We start from the raw sequence: 19,048 nt of genomic DNA on the forward strand, positions 1-19,048 counted from the left end.
CATCAATTTTTTTTTAATAAATTAATAAACCGCTTAAATTTAAAAAAACAAGTACACCTTCTATTAGTGAATGCTCGTAGATGTTAAAAAATCGAGGTGCACCAATTCGCTTTTACCTCGAATAAAAATGTAAACCTTTCTTTTGACAATAATAATTTTGACAACATTTCCTATAGGGAACTACGCATTAGCCAGTTAGCGTCGCTATCGCCAACGCCTATTGACATCGCTGCCGTTCGTTGATTTTGCTCATTTGGTTTTTAATGCATATTTACGAGTATGTAAATGCATAAATAGCAACAACAACAACGCCATACATAGTACATGTAATAACAAACTGCAGCTAAATGCGTTATAGATAATGCCAACGGCAATACGGTAGTGACAACAATAACAAACCAAGAAGCAACAAGAGAGCGATCGATCGCAAATACGCCAGCAGTGACGGCAAGCGAAGGCAATGGCAACGACAGTGGCAAGAGTCCAACGAACGCCGCACAAATCGTATTGAATGCAGTCAACAACAACCGTATCAAGAACACGACAACGCAAGCACAACAATAGCCAAACAACAACAATTATGCTTTGTAGACGGCCATAGACGGCGTCTCAATGAGTTGACGCACAAAAAAGAATGCATGCGACGCCTCAATTTCATCGGCAGTGCATCGCAAATGACGATAATAAATGAACTTTGACATTAATTTCCAAAGCACCAATAACAAAAAACAACAACTATAACTAATATGCATACGAATGGTGGCAACAAGGGCATGAGAATGAAGACTCTCACATTTAGCCATTAAAGGGCGAAAAATAATTTTAATGTGATATTTTACTGAAGTTACATGTGCCACAAATCAATATGAAACTGGATTAGAGATTAGATTAGAGTACTAGATTATAATGTATACCCTTTAGCTAACTTTTAACGATATAATAATTCTTAATTTATTTGATCAAATTTGAAATATTATTGAAATGAAGCATAATATCATATTAGAGACATATTTGGCAGATGTAATATTATATGACTCTGGTCAGTGGCGTGTAGCCAGGAAATTGGTACGACCTACCAAATTAGCATTCGTCTTTGAGAGGTTATATTCACTTAGAATTTTCAAAAAATAGATTTTTATACTCTCGCAAAAAAGTTGCTAAAGAGAGTATTATAGTTTTGTACACATAACGGTTGTTTGCAAGTCCTAAAACTAAAAGAGTCAGATATAGGGTTATATATACCAAAGTGATCAGGGTGACGAGTAGAGTTGAAATCCGGATGTCTGTCTGTCCGTCCGTCCGTCTGTCCGTCCGTGCAAGCTGTAACTTGAGTAAAAATTGAGATATCATGACGAAACTCGGTACACGTATTTCTTGGCTCCATAAGAAGGTTAAGTTCGAAGATGGGTAAAATCGGCCCACTGCCACGCCCACAAAATGGCGGAAACCAAAAACCTATAAAGTGTCATAACTAAGCCATAAATTAAGATATTTAAATGAAATTTGGCACAAAGGATCGCATTAGGGAGGGACATATTTGGACTTAATTTTTTTTGAAGGTGGGCGTAGCCCCGCCCCCAACTAACTTTTCTGTACATATCTCGAAAACTACTATAACTATGTCAACCAAACTGCATAGAGTCTTTTCTTTTAGGTATTTCCATATACAGTTCAAAAATGGAAGAAATCAAATAATAACCACGCCCACCTCCCATACAAAGGTTATGTTGAAAATCATTAAAAGTGCGTTAACCGACTAACAAAAAACGTCAGAAACACAAAATTTTACGGAAGAAATGAAAGAAGGAAGCTGCATCCAGGCTTTTTTTAAAAATTGAAAATGGGTGTGGCGTCGCCCACTTATGGATCAAAAACCATATCTAGGGAAGTACTCTACCGATTTCAATGAAATTCGGTATATAATATTTTCTTAACACCCTGATGACATGTACCAAATATGGTTGTAATCGGTTCACAACCACGCCTGGAATCTCGATTATCACTTTATCATGCGAGAGTATAAAATGTTCGGTGACACCCGAACTTAGCCCTTCCTTACTTGTTCTTATTAATTTAAAAAATGTTTTTTTATAAACTGTTCAAGTCGTTATTTTGGTCAAAAATCATTTTTTTTAGAAACCGCCATTTTGAGAAAAAAATATATTTTGCTTATCCTCCAATTAACTACCAGATTTAACATTACTTTAACGAAATCTGTGTTTTATTTTTAATTTGAGTGTATAGAGTTCAGATCACCTCGAAACGTCTTTTTGAGAGAGGAGATCAGCTGAAATTTCTTTCCAAATAAATATTTTTAGTAATAATAATATGCCCGCAGAGATATCGAATTAATGGGGCGTTCGATAGTCGCAAGCGGCATCGTGTCTATATGTTCTTCATAGTTTGTCGTGTCACCTAGCGTCAGTTGACACCACGAACCACAAAAAACATATAGACATGATGCCGCTTGCGACTATCGAATGCCCCATAGGTTCGATATCTCTGCGGGCATATATGTCTCATACTGTACAATTGGTACTATTAAGTATAAAAACACCCGACGCATGGTGACGTTTGATTTAAATCTGTTTATGTCGCCAAAAACGCCTCAACTTGAGTTTTTGTTCCAGTCCATAGTTGTATTTTTCTCTTCGTCGTGTCCAGTAACATAGTCGTATTCAGTAACATAGTCGTGTTCAATAACATAGTCGTGCTTAGTAACATAGTCGTATTCAATAACAAAGTCGTATTTATCCTACACTCGACACTACATTTATATAGTAACTATAAGTTGCCCAAGTTACCCATTTCATTTTCATTTTGTTATACCTTATTCTGGAAAATAAAGTGCCCAATTTTTAATACCTAAAATGGTAAGTATCGATGTTGTTTCGATTTTACTGTTCATTTTTATGCGTGGTGAAATTTCACTGACATTCAAACGAGTGTTTACATAAAAATTGAGGTTAGGTTTGTTTATCCAACATTAGTAGTAGCCAATTTTGCATATAGAACCCGTGTTTTAACTTGCCCTCGTCCTCGGAACTCGGCGATTCCCAATGATAACAGTTGGTCCAGAAACGCCTGAAAATCGGACACGGAAATTTTCCGTAACAAACTTCATGAATCTTTATAAAGAATGAGAATTTTGAAAAAAAAAGTCGAATAAGGTGCAAAATTTGAGAAAACCTTTTGTTTCGAATGCGGTGCAGTTTTTCTTAGCAGCTTCATTTTAAAAAAATATAAATATCATTTCATATTAAATTTACTACCAAATATTTGAATATTTGGAGAATAATACAGTCCCAGTTAGTGAAAGTTTTTTCTGGCATTTTTGGGAGCATAAAAAGCGGCAAGTTTGTTATTATTTACACTACGATACAATATTGGTATTTTTCTTCTTTATTCAATTGGTAACTTGATTTTATATTCATAATTCCTATCTTGCAGTCATCTCCACAAAAGTCCATCTCGGCCCACTTTGCACCTGCGAAAAAAAGAAAACTAGATGAAGATTTTGCGGCAGTACATCGAGAAGAAAACGAGGTTCCTCGTGCAGTGACCCACAGTCCACCTAAACATGATGAAGTCATTGACAATTCGGGCAGCGAAACACCGTCTTCGTCTAAAAACTTCGACATTGCGCAAGTTTCTACCATTGCTGTAAACATTTCCAATGATGTTGGTAATTTTGTGGGACAAAAAATTGACGATCACGTGAAACAAATTATGCTTGAAAATTGTTGGACTCCTCCAAAAAATTATACCTACCCATTTTCGTCGAGAGTTGTTTCTGGCAAAGAAATTAAACACTACGTCTCTTCCAAACACTTGGATTCTCATGCAGAATGGCTCTTACTATCTGATGTGCAAATATTGTCCATGGTTTACGCCTCGAAATCAAAGAGTTTATCGGGGAAATACTCCGCTTGGAGTACTTGTCACGCAGCAGTTGACTGATTTCAAAAATTTGGTTGGGATCAAGAGTGTGTTAAAAATTCATTCTCAAAATATGTACCATAAGAATACAATAGTAATGGGGAAGGACTTCGTGAGAGACTATCACAATCCAAAACGAAGCGTCCGTAATCTTCTCGACGAAAAACATCTTTCGCAAACGCAAGAGAACAGAAAACGACTCATCGCCATTGTGAAAACGGTCATTTTTTGCGGAAAGAAAAACATCCCACTTCGTGGGCATAGAGATGATGGAGCTACTCGAAAAAATAAAACGCCCGTGCAAAACGAAGGGAATTTCAGGGCTTTGCTGAGATTCAGGTGACACAATTCTGGAGCATCACCTTGGAAGCACATCTTCATGAGCAACCTTAACCAATAAAACGATTCAGAACCAACTAATTGAATGCTGCAGGGCAGAGATACTGGACAAAATTTTGCAACGAGTGGCTCATGCTGAGTTTTACACGATTGCTTTCGATGAATCTCCAGATCTGTCGGGAAAATCTCAGGTAATACTTTCATCCTGCCAATTAGTACGTAGAAGTAGTATTTCCGTAAACATATAATAATTGATGCCTATTGTCTGAACTATCGGATAGTGGTTGTTCCCAAGAAAATAAACAGAAATTTACAGAAGAATAATGTTTCTCATTACAGATAAGCGTTGTACTCAGATACGTAGATTTTTCTTTCGGCGAAGCATGCATATGAGAAGACTTTGTATCTTTTTTGGACGCATTCGGTCAACTTGCGAAAAATACTCTCGCGGAGGGCACAGAATCAGAAGAAAGCGAGGATGAAGATGGATTAATGGCCCGTTCCCACGACAGTCGGGTCTACGAAAACCGGAATGGACCCGGATTTTTATCCGGCCAAGGACTGTCAACTCGGCAGAATTCTGCCGTTACAACAACAACAACAACAACATGGATTAATGGCTTACAGGACTGCTGGAAAAAATGACCGAACCGATGAAGAATTGTCTGTAAGTGGTTCTGCCATCGGGGGGATTGCTCTTGGAAACATGAAGAAAATGAATCTACGAATGGATAAATGCACTTCAATGGGGACTGATGGATGTGCGGTCATGCTGTCAGATATCGGAGCAGCCAACGAAATTCGGAAAGAAGCAAAAAAATGCTGTCATGACTCCGTGTTTCTCGCACTCAACAACAGTATTTCAAAGTCAGTGAAAGTACGATTAATCGAAAACGTTGCCAGTGCCATACGAGAAGTCGACAAATTCTTCAAGAACTCATTTCGGAAACGTGTGACTGTATTAGCAAAGATACTTGGTGAAAAAATTGTCCAGTTGTGTGAAACAAGATGGGTAGAAAGGCACGATGTTGTCCTTCAATTTGTTGCGAAGTTACCGATGATCATCGAGCTCTGTCAAAAATGAGAGTGTGGATGAACAGAGAACAGCAAGCGAAGCAACAATTCTCATATCGGCTTTGTGCAAACACGAATTTATCGTCGGGCTCTTCTGTCTCAGCGACATTCTATCACTCACCCATTCGCTCAGCGTAGTTCTTCAAAAGGAAGCAATTGATTTGGCGAAGGCATCAATGTCTACATACCTCTGCTGGATACCATCAAAGAAGATTTGGAAGCTCGTTTTTCACAAGAAGTATTGGATGGTTACCAATTGAGTGTGTAGCTCCCAGAAAAAGTCTTTTAAAAGAAAACGAAATCGACTAATCGCTTGCTTGATAGAAAGATTAGGGAATCTTCTGGATGATGAAAAAAGCGTACAAAAATTGAAATTCAAAGGTGAATTAAGCTACTGGCAATGTCACTGGCAGCAGCAACAAAAAATTGAAGGCAGCGAAATTCCAACTTCTGCACTGGAAACATTAAGAAAATGTGATGTCGACATATTCCCAACAATCCACACCTATCTCCGCGTATTCTGTACACTTCCCGTAACAAACGCGAGCTCTGAACGTTCTTTCTCTTATCTTCGCTGCATCAAAACATGGCTTAGGACGACCATGCTTTAAGAAAGACTAGTTGGATTAGCGTTGCTTCATACGCATCATGACATCGAAATCACCGCCGAAGAAGTCATCGAAAGATTCCCAAAATTTGGCAGTCATCGTTTTGCGTTATGAAACACGCAATGTAAAAGGATTTTCCTGTTTGAATTTTTAATAAAAAGAGCCACTATGTAATGCATGCATATAGTTGGCTTTTCGATTATAACCACTTTGTTTACCTAAAAATTGGAATTGATAATTTTTGTTTCATAAATTTTTGTTCTCTAATAAATAAATAAATATCCCAAATCGAAGGATAAATTTAATTGCACAAGAGTCCGGATCCACCACTATATCAACTTTTGTTTCGCATATTTTAGATGATTTTGATGGCTTAAAAGACAAATTATATTTAAAAATGAAAATCGAAGAGTTTGTTTTTTATTTTTAGAAACTTAGGCTAAATAAATTATAATTGTTCATAGTAACCAAAACTAAAGAGTTACTAAAACGGTTTTTGATTCTTAAAGAAAAATGGCTTCGCTAAAGAGAATCACAGCTGCGTATGCATCAGAGCGTTTGTTTGAGCATCTAGTATAGTTTTTTCGATTCGTTTCTGCTCAAAATTCGGCGAATGCAAAATAGATAAGTTCTCGCCTTCGCAACAATAGTTTAGTCCGACCAGAGAGCTATTGGAACTTTACACATTTTCGGTAAAAAGATACTAAAAATTATCTTGTTTAGTATAGATGTACTTATGAATTAATGGTAATTCGCAGAGATATTTTTAAAATTATTGCTATTAAGGGGGTATTCTGGTCAAGGATTTTGAAAAAATCGATTTTTATTTTTGCATATTTTGAAAGTTTAGACTTTGTATGACATTGGACGAATTTTTCAAAATTCGACTTATTTTCGGAGATACAGCCGATTTTGTGATGTGGCGTCCGTATTCACTAGAATTGTCTCCTAAACTTTAAACTTTGATATATACTCGTATCTTCTTTATACAATGCTCTATCGCGTCTGCCTTGAAATTTTGATTGGAAGTATTTTTTAAAAAATTCGAAAAGGTCGAAAAAATCGGGTAAAAAAATTTTTTTTTTCAAGTCGACGCCATTTTGTTATTATTACTTTTTTTTTTGAAAATGGTCCACCCGATAACGACATCATTACTAAAACTTGTGTTTTAAATCTCTCCAAGGGTTGAAATCACGTCAACCAGGACGCACCGGTTTTTTTTTAAGCCCCCACTCCACTAGACCAGAATACTCCCTTAAGCCTGCTTTTCCGTTATATATTATGATTTAATTAGCCGCACCTAACTTGGTGAACAGACGTTGACCAGAAACCGCCCATTTTCGCAGTAGTTTCCACGGTCATGTTGGCTGTTATATCCTTTAAACTTATTTCGCAACTAACCCTCTACTATAAAGCGTCCGGTTATACTGTTGAACCTCCCGGTCGCTAAAAGCTCTACGGCGGTGTGTTTTTTGAATATTTTATGAGTTTTATATTTTTTGTTTACTAAACAAATATATCTTGGACGTTCCTTTTTCTCCTTTTGCAATGCAAGCAAGGAAATATCACCGACTTTACGAACGAAGCCGCAACCGAAAATTTGTCGTTCTCTTCAATGTATGTAGTTCAACATACCGTCCTTGATCAGTTGCACTCTCACGCACTTGCGATTAGTAGAGTTAGGCTGTTTAGCTTCAACGCCAACTTTTTCAAGTACGATGCTCTTGGCATGTGATGTTGCTAAAAAAATACTGGCCTTCCATCTGGTTCTCAAATTCGATTTTTTATAGTCTTTATCACTCAACGCTGATCATGGAGCAGTGCGGAGACCTCTTGGCTTGCTCATAATTTCCTAACTTTCTTAAAAAGTGGCGGAAATAAAGGATCTATCATTCTTCATCTGTACATTTAAAACAAAATCAAAAGCTATCCCCCAAGGCAACGCGCATACAATTGTTAAGGGGGTATTCTAATCTAGAATTTTGAAAAATTAGATTTTTTTCATTTATTTAAAGTTTAGAATCTTAAGAACATATGCTCCAAAGGATTTTTAAAAATTAAAATTATTTTAAGGGCTACAGTTACTTTAGTGACGCAGTACCTAGTCCGGTAGGTAGGTAGACTCACTTTTTTAAACGCGTTTTTCTCGAAACTACTTTTTTCCACACGGTTCCGGCATTATCTCAAGTTCTATACAATCGATTTACTTGAAATTTTGTGTGAACTTTTATCTTTATATAATCCTTTATTTTTAATAGTTTAAACAAATTCAGGAATTTCAAAAAAAAAGAACACGTAAAAAACGATTTTTATTTTCAGGCAGTCGCCATTTTTCAAAAAAAAAAACAAAAAATATCGTGTTCCCTGAAATAGGGACTATAACAGCATCCTTACTGATTTAGAATTACTTTTGATTTTTTTTTCAGACCACCAGGAGAGTCAGAATCAATGTCACCAGGACACTCCTCTAATAATTTTAATTTTTAATATTGTTTTGTAAAATTTTTTTGTCGGTATTCTTAAGATATCAATAAAAACACCATACAAAAATGGATAGTAAAAATATTTTTGGTTTTTTTTAATGCAATTCAAAAAACTGCCCAAAATTTGATTTCTAGAGTAGAATAGCCCCTTAAGCCAATCGAGAACTATCCACCGTCGCTGCTTGTTGGATCGGAGCTCTTTGAACAAAAATTGCAACGCAATAGTTACGCGATACCGTGGCTCCACTTACTTAGCCTGGCGTAACGTGCCATTTGTGTCAATTCTAATAAAATAATTCTAACATACATTGATATACATACATACATATGTATGTACATGTGTATGAAAACGTATATTAGTTGCATGGTATGTGCTATTGAACGGGCAGGAAAATGCGGCAATAATGGACGCAAACGAAATTCCATAAAACCATGTTAGTTGTTGATGACTCCGCTGCTGCTGTACTTTATAGGTTTTGTTCTTGTATCAGTTGCTTAGCTAATTCAGCAGCTGGATGCTTGTGTGTAGGTTTCCCCATATTTGTGCCACTTTGAGTAATTCACCACACCAAAACTGTGGCAAATGCCATCAATGTTGTTGCTTTTGGCATTGTTGCCGTTCTTGCCATTTTTTACCGAACGAAACAATCCACAAGATCCCCCGCCTGCTGCAGTTGCTCAACTCTCTTCGTTTACTGACATTAAACGGATGTATGCACACCCACACCCTTACCGACACGCACATGCAACGGTTTTATAATGATAATGCCAAATGTACTAAATTGTAAGAATGCTGGCACTGCTAAATTACAATAACAACAACAATAAGCTCACAAAACAATTGCTGTACGCGCTGGCACTTAAGAAGCCACTTCCGTTAGCAATTTACAAACGACAACATCCACACACACATATATATATATACATATGGGCAGTGTGGTCGAGTATGTAGAACAAAAGCGGCTGCGGCTGCGGCTGTGGCAGTAGCAACGTCAACAATAAAAGCGTACAGTGAGCGAATCATCTGTCCATCAGCTCGGCCGCATTAGATGCATGGATGTGGCTTATGGGCACGAAAATTTTAGCAGCCGTTGCGAAGATGAACGACGAAGATGGTGGCGGCGTTGGCGGCAATGATGCGACCGTTTCTGCCACATTAAGATCTCTTCAATTGGCTTGATTAAACGTCGGAGGGCTGACGACTCATTCAAAAGAATTGTTAGAACCATTCGTGAACTCATTTCGTTGTTGGGATTGCATTTAAATTGATGAAGCATACGTTGGAATTTTTTATTAGCCTCAAAATATTATTGCTAAAGAGAGAATAGTAATAGTATCCATACGTATAGTATATATGAATATTCGGTAGTAAAAACACACTTTGTACTTAATAATTTGAGGAGAAATGGCTTTGTTTTTTCCATAATTTTATTTTCGTAGATACACAGGGTCTCCCAAAGTTAACGTTGACGAAGTTAAAACACTATTCCGACCATTATTTTTGAAATATTGTTAAATTGTGAAGATATGTTGTTCTATAGTGTAACGCTAAATTTTCTCTAAGCCTAAATTGTCAGCTGTTGATTTTTTTTTTTTTTTGTTGTCAACACTTTGCAACATATGTAAATTGCAGAAAATTTAAATTTTGCGTTAAGAGATACCCCTTATTTTGAGATTTTTTAGAACTACTCGTATCAGGAGTAATTTCCGAATACTTCATTCATCGCTTTATTTCTAAAAGTGAGGTTAACATAAGGTTACACCCTGAATTACAAACATTACGAGCTAGTGCTCTCAGCTCACCTTCTCACTTCATGTCTTATGTTGTTTCTTCTTATATGGAAATCAATTAGTTTAAAATGTTTTACTTGATTTATTTGAAAGTGTTCTCAAAGAACTCACAGAACTATAATAACTTTATAAAGAGTAACAGCATGAGAGTTATATTATAAATTGCTTTCGATTTACTAAACACACAGGAGTGTTGAATCGAACTGATATTATTAAGTAGAAATAATGGCAATGTTGGTATAGCCGCCACTTTAATTTAGTTGGTTCTCTTAGATATGACATTATACACGGACCAAACTTATAGTAGATCTGTAGAGTGAAGATTAAATAGCTTTAGGGTACCACTTGAAAAATTTCATCCCAATATATTTATTGATGTTTGACTTGTATAATGAAAATAAACGAATCATATGGAATTGAAAGCATGGTTATATAAGAGGTAGCCCCTTTAGCCCATTTTCACGGCAAGATATAAATGACTGCATATATGTATGTACATATATGATTTCACCTAAAGGTGAACAGTGCTGCAACCACTGTTACTTTTATATCCGATCCTATAAAGCTCTTTCCCACCATTTCGGTGGCGAAGTTTAATGCTCGTGGCTCGTTTATTCAATGAATTATCGTACTTTCAGTAGATATGCACATAACAGTTATATGGAGCGTGTAAGTGGTATTATCTGATTATACCATTTTTCTTAGCATTTGAAGAGGTGCCAAAAAAAAACTTCTCAGCAAGTTTGGTTACGTTAGCTTCACCGGTTTGGAAGACATATACGTATGTATGTATGTACATCATTTAGATGGCTTGCCGACTTCTCGTGGGAGATGGGAATACAGGAATACTTATATAGTAAGTATATAGCAAGTTATCGTTTGCTCAGACAGCAGTTAGATACGTATGTATGTAGGTATGTACATACATTTAGGTGAAAAACAAATAAAAATTGCGGTTTTCTATCAAAAAATACTAAATACTGAAGAAATAATCCTAGAACTATTATTAAAAACTAACAGTTACTTAATATTCAATGTACAAGTATTTAATTTTCCTGATCTTACTAACTATATTTATTCTGTTGAAATTAACGATTCCGTACAAGCGAAAGAAGTTGATAGAGTCTCTTTCGCATTTTTTCGCTGCGGCTATCAAACCAGCATCAACCCTCTACTTTATTCTCTCTTCATTTAACGTCAGCAGCTAAATTCCTCTATTCGCAGTATGAAATTAGGCCGGTCGATTGAAAATTCTCTACCATAAATGAAATGGGAGCAATAGTGCCAACAAGCACCAAGTTATAACTGTGCATGGCAATGGGAAATGAGTTTTAAATATTTACTGCAGAACATTGGACCCTCTTGCGCACAAGGCTCACAACACGTTCGTACACAGTTCAACAATGTGTATACGAAGACGACAGAAATGGTTTTCTATATATACATATGTATGTATTTATGTAAAATGTACGTATTTTTCAGTTCGTAAGAAGTATGTACTTTATGAAGTACTGCGACGCTGCGCAGCCAAGCCAGCTATCGTGATGGCTAAGCACACATGCGCAGCAAATGTTCATCATGCATGAGGGTTGAGAGGGCTGCAATTGCAGTAAGCCGTTGGTAATTTGCCACGTCGACAGATATGAATGTGGTGGCTTCAGAAAATTTGGTTCGCTTCTTTTAATTCATCTCCGGAGATTTCTGGGTGTGAGTAATTCAGTCTCAATGCTTACTAATACACGAGTAAATATGTACATATGTATGTCTGTTTAATTAATATTTAATTGTTATACATACATATATACGGCAATATACATATGTATGTACATAAGTATTTACCTTGCAAGGATTTACTGAATTTTTAATTTTTGTTGCTGCGAGAGAGCAGCAAGAATTGTAATTACCAAATCTTATAATGAAGACTTAGATTGTCAACAAACAAATTTGTAATTTTGAATACAGTTAGTTACCTAAAGAAAAATTTATTCAAACAAATCTTTCCATAATTTTTGTTTTGTTTTTTTACATTTTTGAGTTATGTACAGAATGAGAGAACGAAAGCGTGTACAGAGAAATATTTACTTAAAATACAATTCCAGAACAAAACAAATGTAAATCAAGGCAAGTTTTTTGAATATAAACAGTGGTTAATAATAGTTTGTAAAAAAAGTCCTGCGGTATATTTTATTTATTTTATAACGGTTTGATGACTCATGCCCAGCTCTTGACCGATGTTACGGCTGCTACTATGCCGGTCTCTTTCGACCAATTCAGCGATTTTATCGCAATTTTCGACGACAGGCCTTCCGGAGCGTGGCATCTTCGACCACCTCTACACCAGAACGAAAACGTTGAAACCATCGTTGTGTGGTGGAAATGAAACTATATCGGGTCCATCAACTGCACAAATTTTATTGGCGAATTGAGGTGCATTTTTGCATTTATCGTAGTAGTACTGCAAAATATGCCGTATTTTCTGTTTATTTTTCTCCATATTTGTGACGCTATAACTCACGAACGACTTAAAAGAAACGACAATCAATCAAACACGTGTTAGCGCGTGAAATGAGCTTTCCAAAAAGGTATAGCATGACCCGATGCTGTTCGTCGCAAACTAGAACTACGCGCTCTCAGTGCCAACTAGCGAAAATACCGCAAGACTTTTTTGACCAACTAATCTTTGTAAGACATACATAGTATGTATGTATGTATATCCATCGAATGAATTTGCTTTGACAATTAGTGAAATCTGCGAAATCATTTTAGAGAGAGTCCCTGTGAGCTTTTCGAATACATACATATGTGTACACATATTCAAAGGATATAACATTTAAGTATAACCACAGCTATACATTTTAATCGTCCTTTGGTTTTATTACACAGGGCTAACAAAAACGGTTTGGTTTGGGGCAGGTCCTTCTACATCCTACCTTAGATACTCTATACTTAATTGCTATTATTAAATGTTTGCTGACAGCTGCAAGTCTTATTTGAATTTATTCTGGTTTTACGGTTTTATTCAAAATCTGATTATCACTTTTATTACAGAAATAGTAAAAATTAAATGTCGTTGATCTTTCAACACACGGTCTGTTAGTTCCTTCGTACTCTGCTTACTTTCGTATTGAAATCGGCAATCAAGATTTCTATGAACGAGAGTTGATGTGAAAAATATGCCTGATATTTCCATACCAACTTACAAAGTTCTAAGATTTGCGGTACCAAAATGAGTGTCACGTTACTGGTATACATAAATTGCTTTCTAAGTCAACTTTGATGTATTATTTATATATGTACATACATATGTATGTATGTATGTAAATTCTTTGAATACTTACAGGGAAGCTCATTTCGTCACCTTAAATTTATTGATTGAGATTAACTACACTATGTTAACCAGCTGGTACTTTTAACGAACGCTTAATTTATTTGTCAAAAAAGTTATTTTTTTCTTAATTTAGTGTGCCACTTTATATATAAAGCCAATATTTTTTAAAAATTGCAGCTATATTGATATGACAGTCGTGGGCCCCCTCTTTTTTAAGCATTTAAATCGCTGCCATGTATTTACAAATGCTCTCAGATCCACAAAATTCTCAGTACATTCTCACTTTTGCTCCCGTTAATTGAAGAGCCGAATGTACAGACTTCGTACTTGAAAATAATCGGACTCAGATGAACAACCCAATCAACAAATAAAATACGGTGTAAAGTCGAGGTAGAAGTTGCGATTAAGGCAGCAAAGGGCTTCAAAAGAACTTCAAGAGGAGAAATGACGGAAGTATCTTTTCGACGATATGTCTATGACTGTTGGGATCGAATAGATAGGAAAAGTATTACTAAAGGAAAGCTATTGCTTTGTATTTGGGATTTGATAGAAGACATTTTTTTAAGATGCTATCAAAGTATGTTTTGAGGACTTGAAAGAGGAATTTAAGCTTATTTTTGAAGAAAATATTATATTATTTCTCTTTTTAAGGAATGCCTGTATATTCATTAGAATAGCTATATATGTATATATATTTATTATTTCAGTAAGCAGACAATATGTGGGAATATATCCGACATAGAAAAGTTATCAAGTTAAGTTATATTCGATCAACTGGCTTAGTTACGGTACAACATATCACGTTATATAAAAATAAAATTCAAGTGAACCTTAGATGTCTTTGATGAGCGACCATGGAGAGTAGTGAATCGAACAAAAAATTAACATAAATCAGTGGTTATTTCACAATATCTGTTCATAAAGAAAATTTTGGTAAACTTTTGAAATTTTCGAATATCGATCGCAATTTTTGAAATTTTTTAGCAGTAAGTTTCATAATTTGGGTTATTTTTCTTAAGCTTCGACTATTTTGTACTTTTTTTTTGTTTTAATCAATTTTTATATCACAAGTGGTTCACACTATGAAAAAAAACTTGTCTTACCCTACATATTAAATTTTAAAAATGAAAAGTATTTATATTAATTCGAAAAATTGTCTAAACGTTCTTTTGATGTGCCTTTTTTTGGTTCCTAACAACCATAACCTTTCATGAGACTTTGTTTTTCACATTTTAAATAGTTTTGCTAACTGGGTTTTATTTCAGTGAGGGTTGCAGTAGGCGCACTCTCGCTTACACAATCGCGTTTATTCATTTTCGCGGAGATGCGGCCAGTGACGAGTCAGCCAGCCAGCCAAGGCAGCTAAAAAATCAGTCAGCCAACGGAACTAGTGAGCCGAGTCGACGCCGTTATAGTGTGCAAAAACCAGAGCAGGCAATAAAGTGCGAATTGAATTGCGAGTATAACGAGCAAGATGGAACATCGTAAGAGGCGACGACAGCAGCAACAACAGCGAATTCAAAGAAAATGTAAACAGGCAACACAAAAGCGATCTAGTGCCGTGTTATTTGATTGTGTTGGTAACAATTTTCGCGGTGGTATCTTTGGCCGTTTTTTTGGTTTTGGTTCTTGTATAACGTTTTTGCTATGTTTGTGTTTGTGAGCGTGAACTGCGACGGACGTGCACTATCGGCTGTTGTCGTGTCGGTGTGCTGGCTACGCTCTGCTGAAGATTTGCGACTTACCCAAGTGGAGACTTGACCCATGATTCATTCTATTCTCCTCTGCCTGCTCCTTGGCAAATAAAGTCGAACGTTGAGTAGCGCAGCGCAGGCGAAATTATCAGCTAACAAAGATGACAACAAGCCTGCTTAATTCTATAGCCGCAACGTTCGTTGCTCGCGTTGGGGGTTTTCCGACGTCGCGAGGTCACTGCGTACGAATTTCTTTTTCTTTGTGGGCATAGAGATATACATACGTATTTATACTTATGTATGTACAAATATATAAAGGCATGTACGTATGCATGTGCCAGCGCCGAGTATTTTTCAACGAATGTACGAGTGTGTGCGAGTTTGGTGAGCGATCGTTTATGGCTGACTGGCTGGCCGTATGCTTATCCGCATGCCCTCTCTTTCTGCTCCTTTTTTTGTTCTTGCTATTATGCGTTCTTCTCTGTGCGACTTGGGATCGAGTGCTGCTTCGGCTTGAAGCGTGATTTGTTGTTATTATAATGACGATTGTCGCGCTCAGCCCTATTATTCAGTGTATTAAACGAACGCGCCTGAAGTTATTGTAGTTGTAATTCTCATATATCGCAAACATTTGGTTAGCATTGCTGTTGTATTTATTGTAGTCGACGCGCTGATTTTGGCTTTGACGTTGTCGTAGCCGTAGCCGCAGCCGCAGCCTCGGCTTGGGCTCGGGTGGATGGTTGGCTGATTAGTGTTTTGCCTGGATTTTATTAGTTGGTTTTTAAACTTGGTCGTGAGAGGGTAGTGAAAAGTGAAAATCGGACAATATAAACAGAACAGTTGGAACGCATTAAGAAAGCAGCAACCCAGCAAATAAGAAAGCAGTGAACTGCGCAGCTGGAAAAGTGAGTGAATGAGGAAGAATTTGTGAGGCAGCTTTGAAGTGGAGTGCGTAGACTATTACTTGGAGTGGTCCAAATAAAAAAGTTAACTGAGTTTTTAAGAAAAAAACTTAAACTGTTGAACAGTGTACTATAGTTGTGCGCCAAATTACAAAAATTGCAGTGAAATATTTCGTGAAAAGTTTTGTGAATGGATGCGTTAAGAGCTAGCATCGCTTTTGCTAATCCACTGGACGCATACTCAGCTAACAGCGCTATAAATACAAGAACGTCCAAAAAGTCGAACACTTCGGAATACTCATTGCGATCGTCGCCAGCTTCCTCACCAAGTACTTCACCGAAAGCTGTCGCTACGGCAGCAAACATTGCGCCGCCTTCGCCTGCACACTCTTCAGGCGCTTCTTCGTGCTCTTCGCGGTCCAGACTGCGTGTAGCAACCCCCGACTCGCATACGCCTGGCGCTGGTGCTGGTGGTGGTGAAATGAGTGTGAGTGGTGGAAGTCAACTTGGCGCAGCGTTGGATATGAAGACGACGGGCTCAGCAGTTGCCTCTGTGGCTGCCGTCACCGCCGCCGCCGCCGTTGAGCTATTGCATGCGGGGGCGCCAACTTCTCAGATGCAGTCGCAGAAAATCAAAAAATGTGCGTTTAATAAACAAAATAAACCTTTTACTGAAATTGTAGATGTAAATATAAAAATTTCGAAAATTACTCGAGGCACAGCACGAGCTGCCGACGTTGCCGAAAACAATAACAACAACCATGATAAAAACAAAAGCAATTTGACGGCAATTGTTGCTAGTAACTTTGTGGAGCAAAATCTTTTGCCAACAACGACAATGTCTGCCCCGAAGTTACTACGAAGTTGTCGCAGCAAAAGTAGTCCTAGACTGCAGCAACTCTATCAACAACAACAACAGCTGCAACGACAGCAAAAATCTATGTCATTGCAGCGGCAACAACAACTAGAAAAACATACCAAATGTTACGTACAGAAACCGAAAACCAAAAAATATTTCAAAAAGAAATTTAGACTTGAACAAGAACGCCAATTTGCTGAAGCTGAACAGCTACAACAACAGCAACAGCAACTTTATTCGTCGACAAAAGAAAATTTTTTACTTACCCTCGATTTACTTGCAGTGGTTCGCCGTAATGCCTCCGACAAGTTGCGCCTCATCCAAATGGTTCATGACAATCCGATACTTTGGGATTCGCGTCTGCCCAATTTTAAGGGCGCCGAAGAAGAGAAGAATCGGGCTTGGGAAATGATTGGCAAGGAGTTCAATGCGCCGGGGCGGCGAGTGGCGCGCGCCTTTAAATCTCTGCGTGAATCGTATCGACGAGAGTTGGCGCATGTCAAATTAATGGGCAACGGTTTTAAGCCAAAGTGGAGTCTCTATGAAGCAATGGATTTCTTGCGAGATGTCATTAGAGAGAGAAAGTGAGTATATAAATTAAATATTTACACATAAAAGTAAATATGTTTCTATATTAGAGAGCAAATGTGTGCCATATGCATATAAGCAGCTACACCACAAATTATTGACTCACTTTTAGCGATGAAGGTTATTAGCGAATATCTTAGAAGCTAGCTGAATCGTTTACTGTAAACTTTCGTAATATTATTTTACATTGTTGCTTTCATATAACATTTTAACAAGAAATATGACGCTCCAATACAGAGCCTCCATGTTGTTACACTTAACTCTTAGTAAAGGTGGGACCGGCAAGGTTACTAGTACGATAGAGTTTGGTTCAATACAATGAACGGGCTGAGTACCGTCAACTAGACAAAAATCTACAGAAAAATGTGGGTAAAGTTTTATGTTCCTGCAAGTGTAAACAAAAAGGGCCATGCGGTCATATGACTTTACAGTCCTTCTGAGTTCATGTTATAACAAATCTCGCTCATCTACATGTTTACCCCAACACCCATGATTAGTGGCAAAGCATATTTTTGACATATATACAAGGTGTGTTCCAAAGTAAACTTTTTGAATCTAGCGTCCCCTGGTGGCACCATCTACATGTCGACTGGTGCGTTAGATCTTTATCGATTGTCCAAATTGACTTTTATGACATTTCATTGATAGGAAGTGAAGTTATTGCGTTTTAAGAGTCAGTATGTTTGTTTTATCGGTGCGAAAATGAGCTTCGAACAAAGAGCCAATATTAAATTTTGTTTTAAAATTGGTATAACTTTTACCGAAACGTAGCAGAGAGCACGAGTGGTTTCAACGTTTTCAAAGTGATCGTGAGGACATACTTAACCGATCAACATGTGGGCCAATCAAAATCCGTGATCACCGGAAATTCCATCGAAACTGTGAGTGAGTTCATCAAAAATCAGCGAAATCAACATTGAAATTCATTCAAATGGAATTGAACATCTCCAACACATCTTAAACATATCGCATTTTTTGGATTTAAGAAGCTTTAGTGCGCCCTTTTCAGTGTGTTCGCGTATTCACCTGGCACCGTGCGACTTCTTCCTTTTCGGAAAAATGCACTTACCCATGAAAGGAAAACGTTCGTGTTATGCAGACGTCGAGGCCATTCAAAACACTCGTTAGATATGTTTTTGAACCATGCAAAAAGCTGTATAGAAGCAAAGGAGACTATTTTGAATAAAATAAATGGATTTTGCCGAAAAAACCATTTTTTCTGTTTTTTTTTTTCTTCTTGATTGGCGTAGACACCGCTTACGCGATGATAGCCGAGTTAACAACAGCGCGCCAGTCGTTTCTTCTTTTCGCTACGTGGCGCCAATTAGATATTCCAACTGAAGCCAGGTCTTTCTCCACTTGGTCCTTCCAACGGAGTGGAGGTCTTCCTCTTCCTCTGCTTCCCCCGGCGGGTACTGCGTCGAATACTTTCAGAGCTGGAGC

General features: G+C 37.3%; 2 protein-coding genes across 5 annotated transcripts in view; one reads left to right on the forward strand and one right to left on the reverse strand.

Moving 5' to 3' along the window:
• LOC108975946 overlaps nucleotides 1–13,636 on the reverse strand; it is a 31,773-nt gene extending 18,137 nt beyond the window's left edge. Inside the window, exon 1 of the mRNA XM_018944790.1 lies at nucleotides 13,573–13,636. Within this exon, the coding sequence (XP_018800335.1) occupies nucleotides 13,573–13,584 (12 nt within the window). The 5' untranslated portion in view covers nucleotides 13,585–13,636. The remainder of the gene's footprint in view (nucleotides 1–13,572) is intronic.
• Nucleotides 13,637–14,894: 1,258 nt separating this feature from the next.
• The window catches only part of LOC108975955, a 17,430-nt gene continuing 13,276 nt past the window's right edge, over nucleotides 14,895–19,048 (forward strand). The window contains exons 1-2 of one of the 4 annotated variants that reach the window (XM_018944807.1): nucleotides 14,895–15,091; nucleotides 17,301–17,601. In XM_018944807.1, coding sequence (XP_018800352.1) covers nucleotides 15,037–15,091; nucleotides 17,301–17,601 — 356 coding nt within the window. In that variant the 5' untranslated portion in view covers nucleotides 14,895–15,036. Of the gene's footprint in view, nucleotides 15,092–15,536; nucleotides 17,602–19,048 lie in introns of those variants that run through there. The other 3 variants (XM_018944806.1, XM_018944808.1, XM_018944805.1) reach the window with 3 other exon arrangements.

Source organism: Bactrocera latifrons, unplaced genomic scaffold (genome assembly GCF_001853355.1).
Source record: "Bactrocera latifrons isolate USDA-ARS-PBARC rearing strain unplaced genomic scaffold, ASM185335v1 scaffold_70, whole genome shotgun sequence".
NCBI lineage: Eukaryota > Metazoa > Arthropoda > Insecta > Diptera > Tephritidae > Bactrocera > Bactrocera latifrons.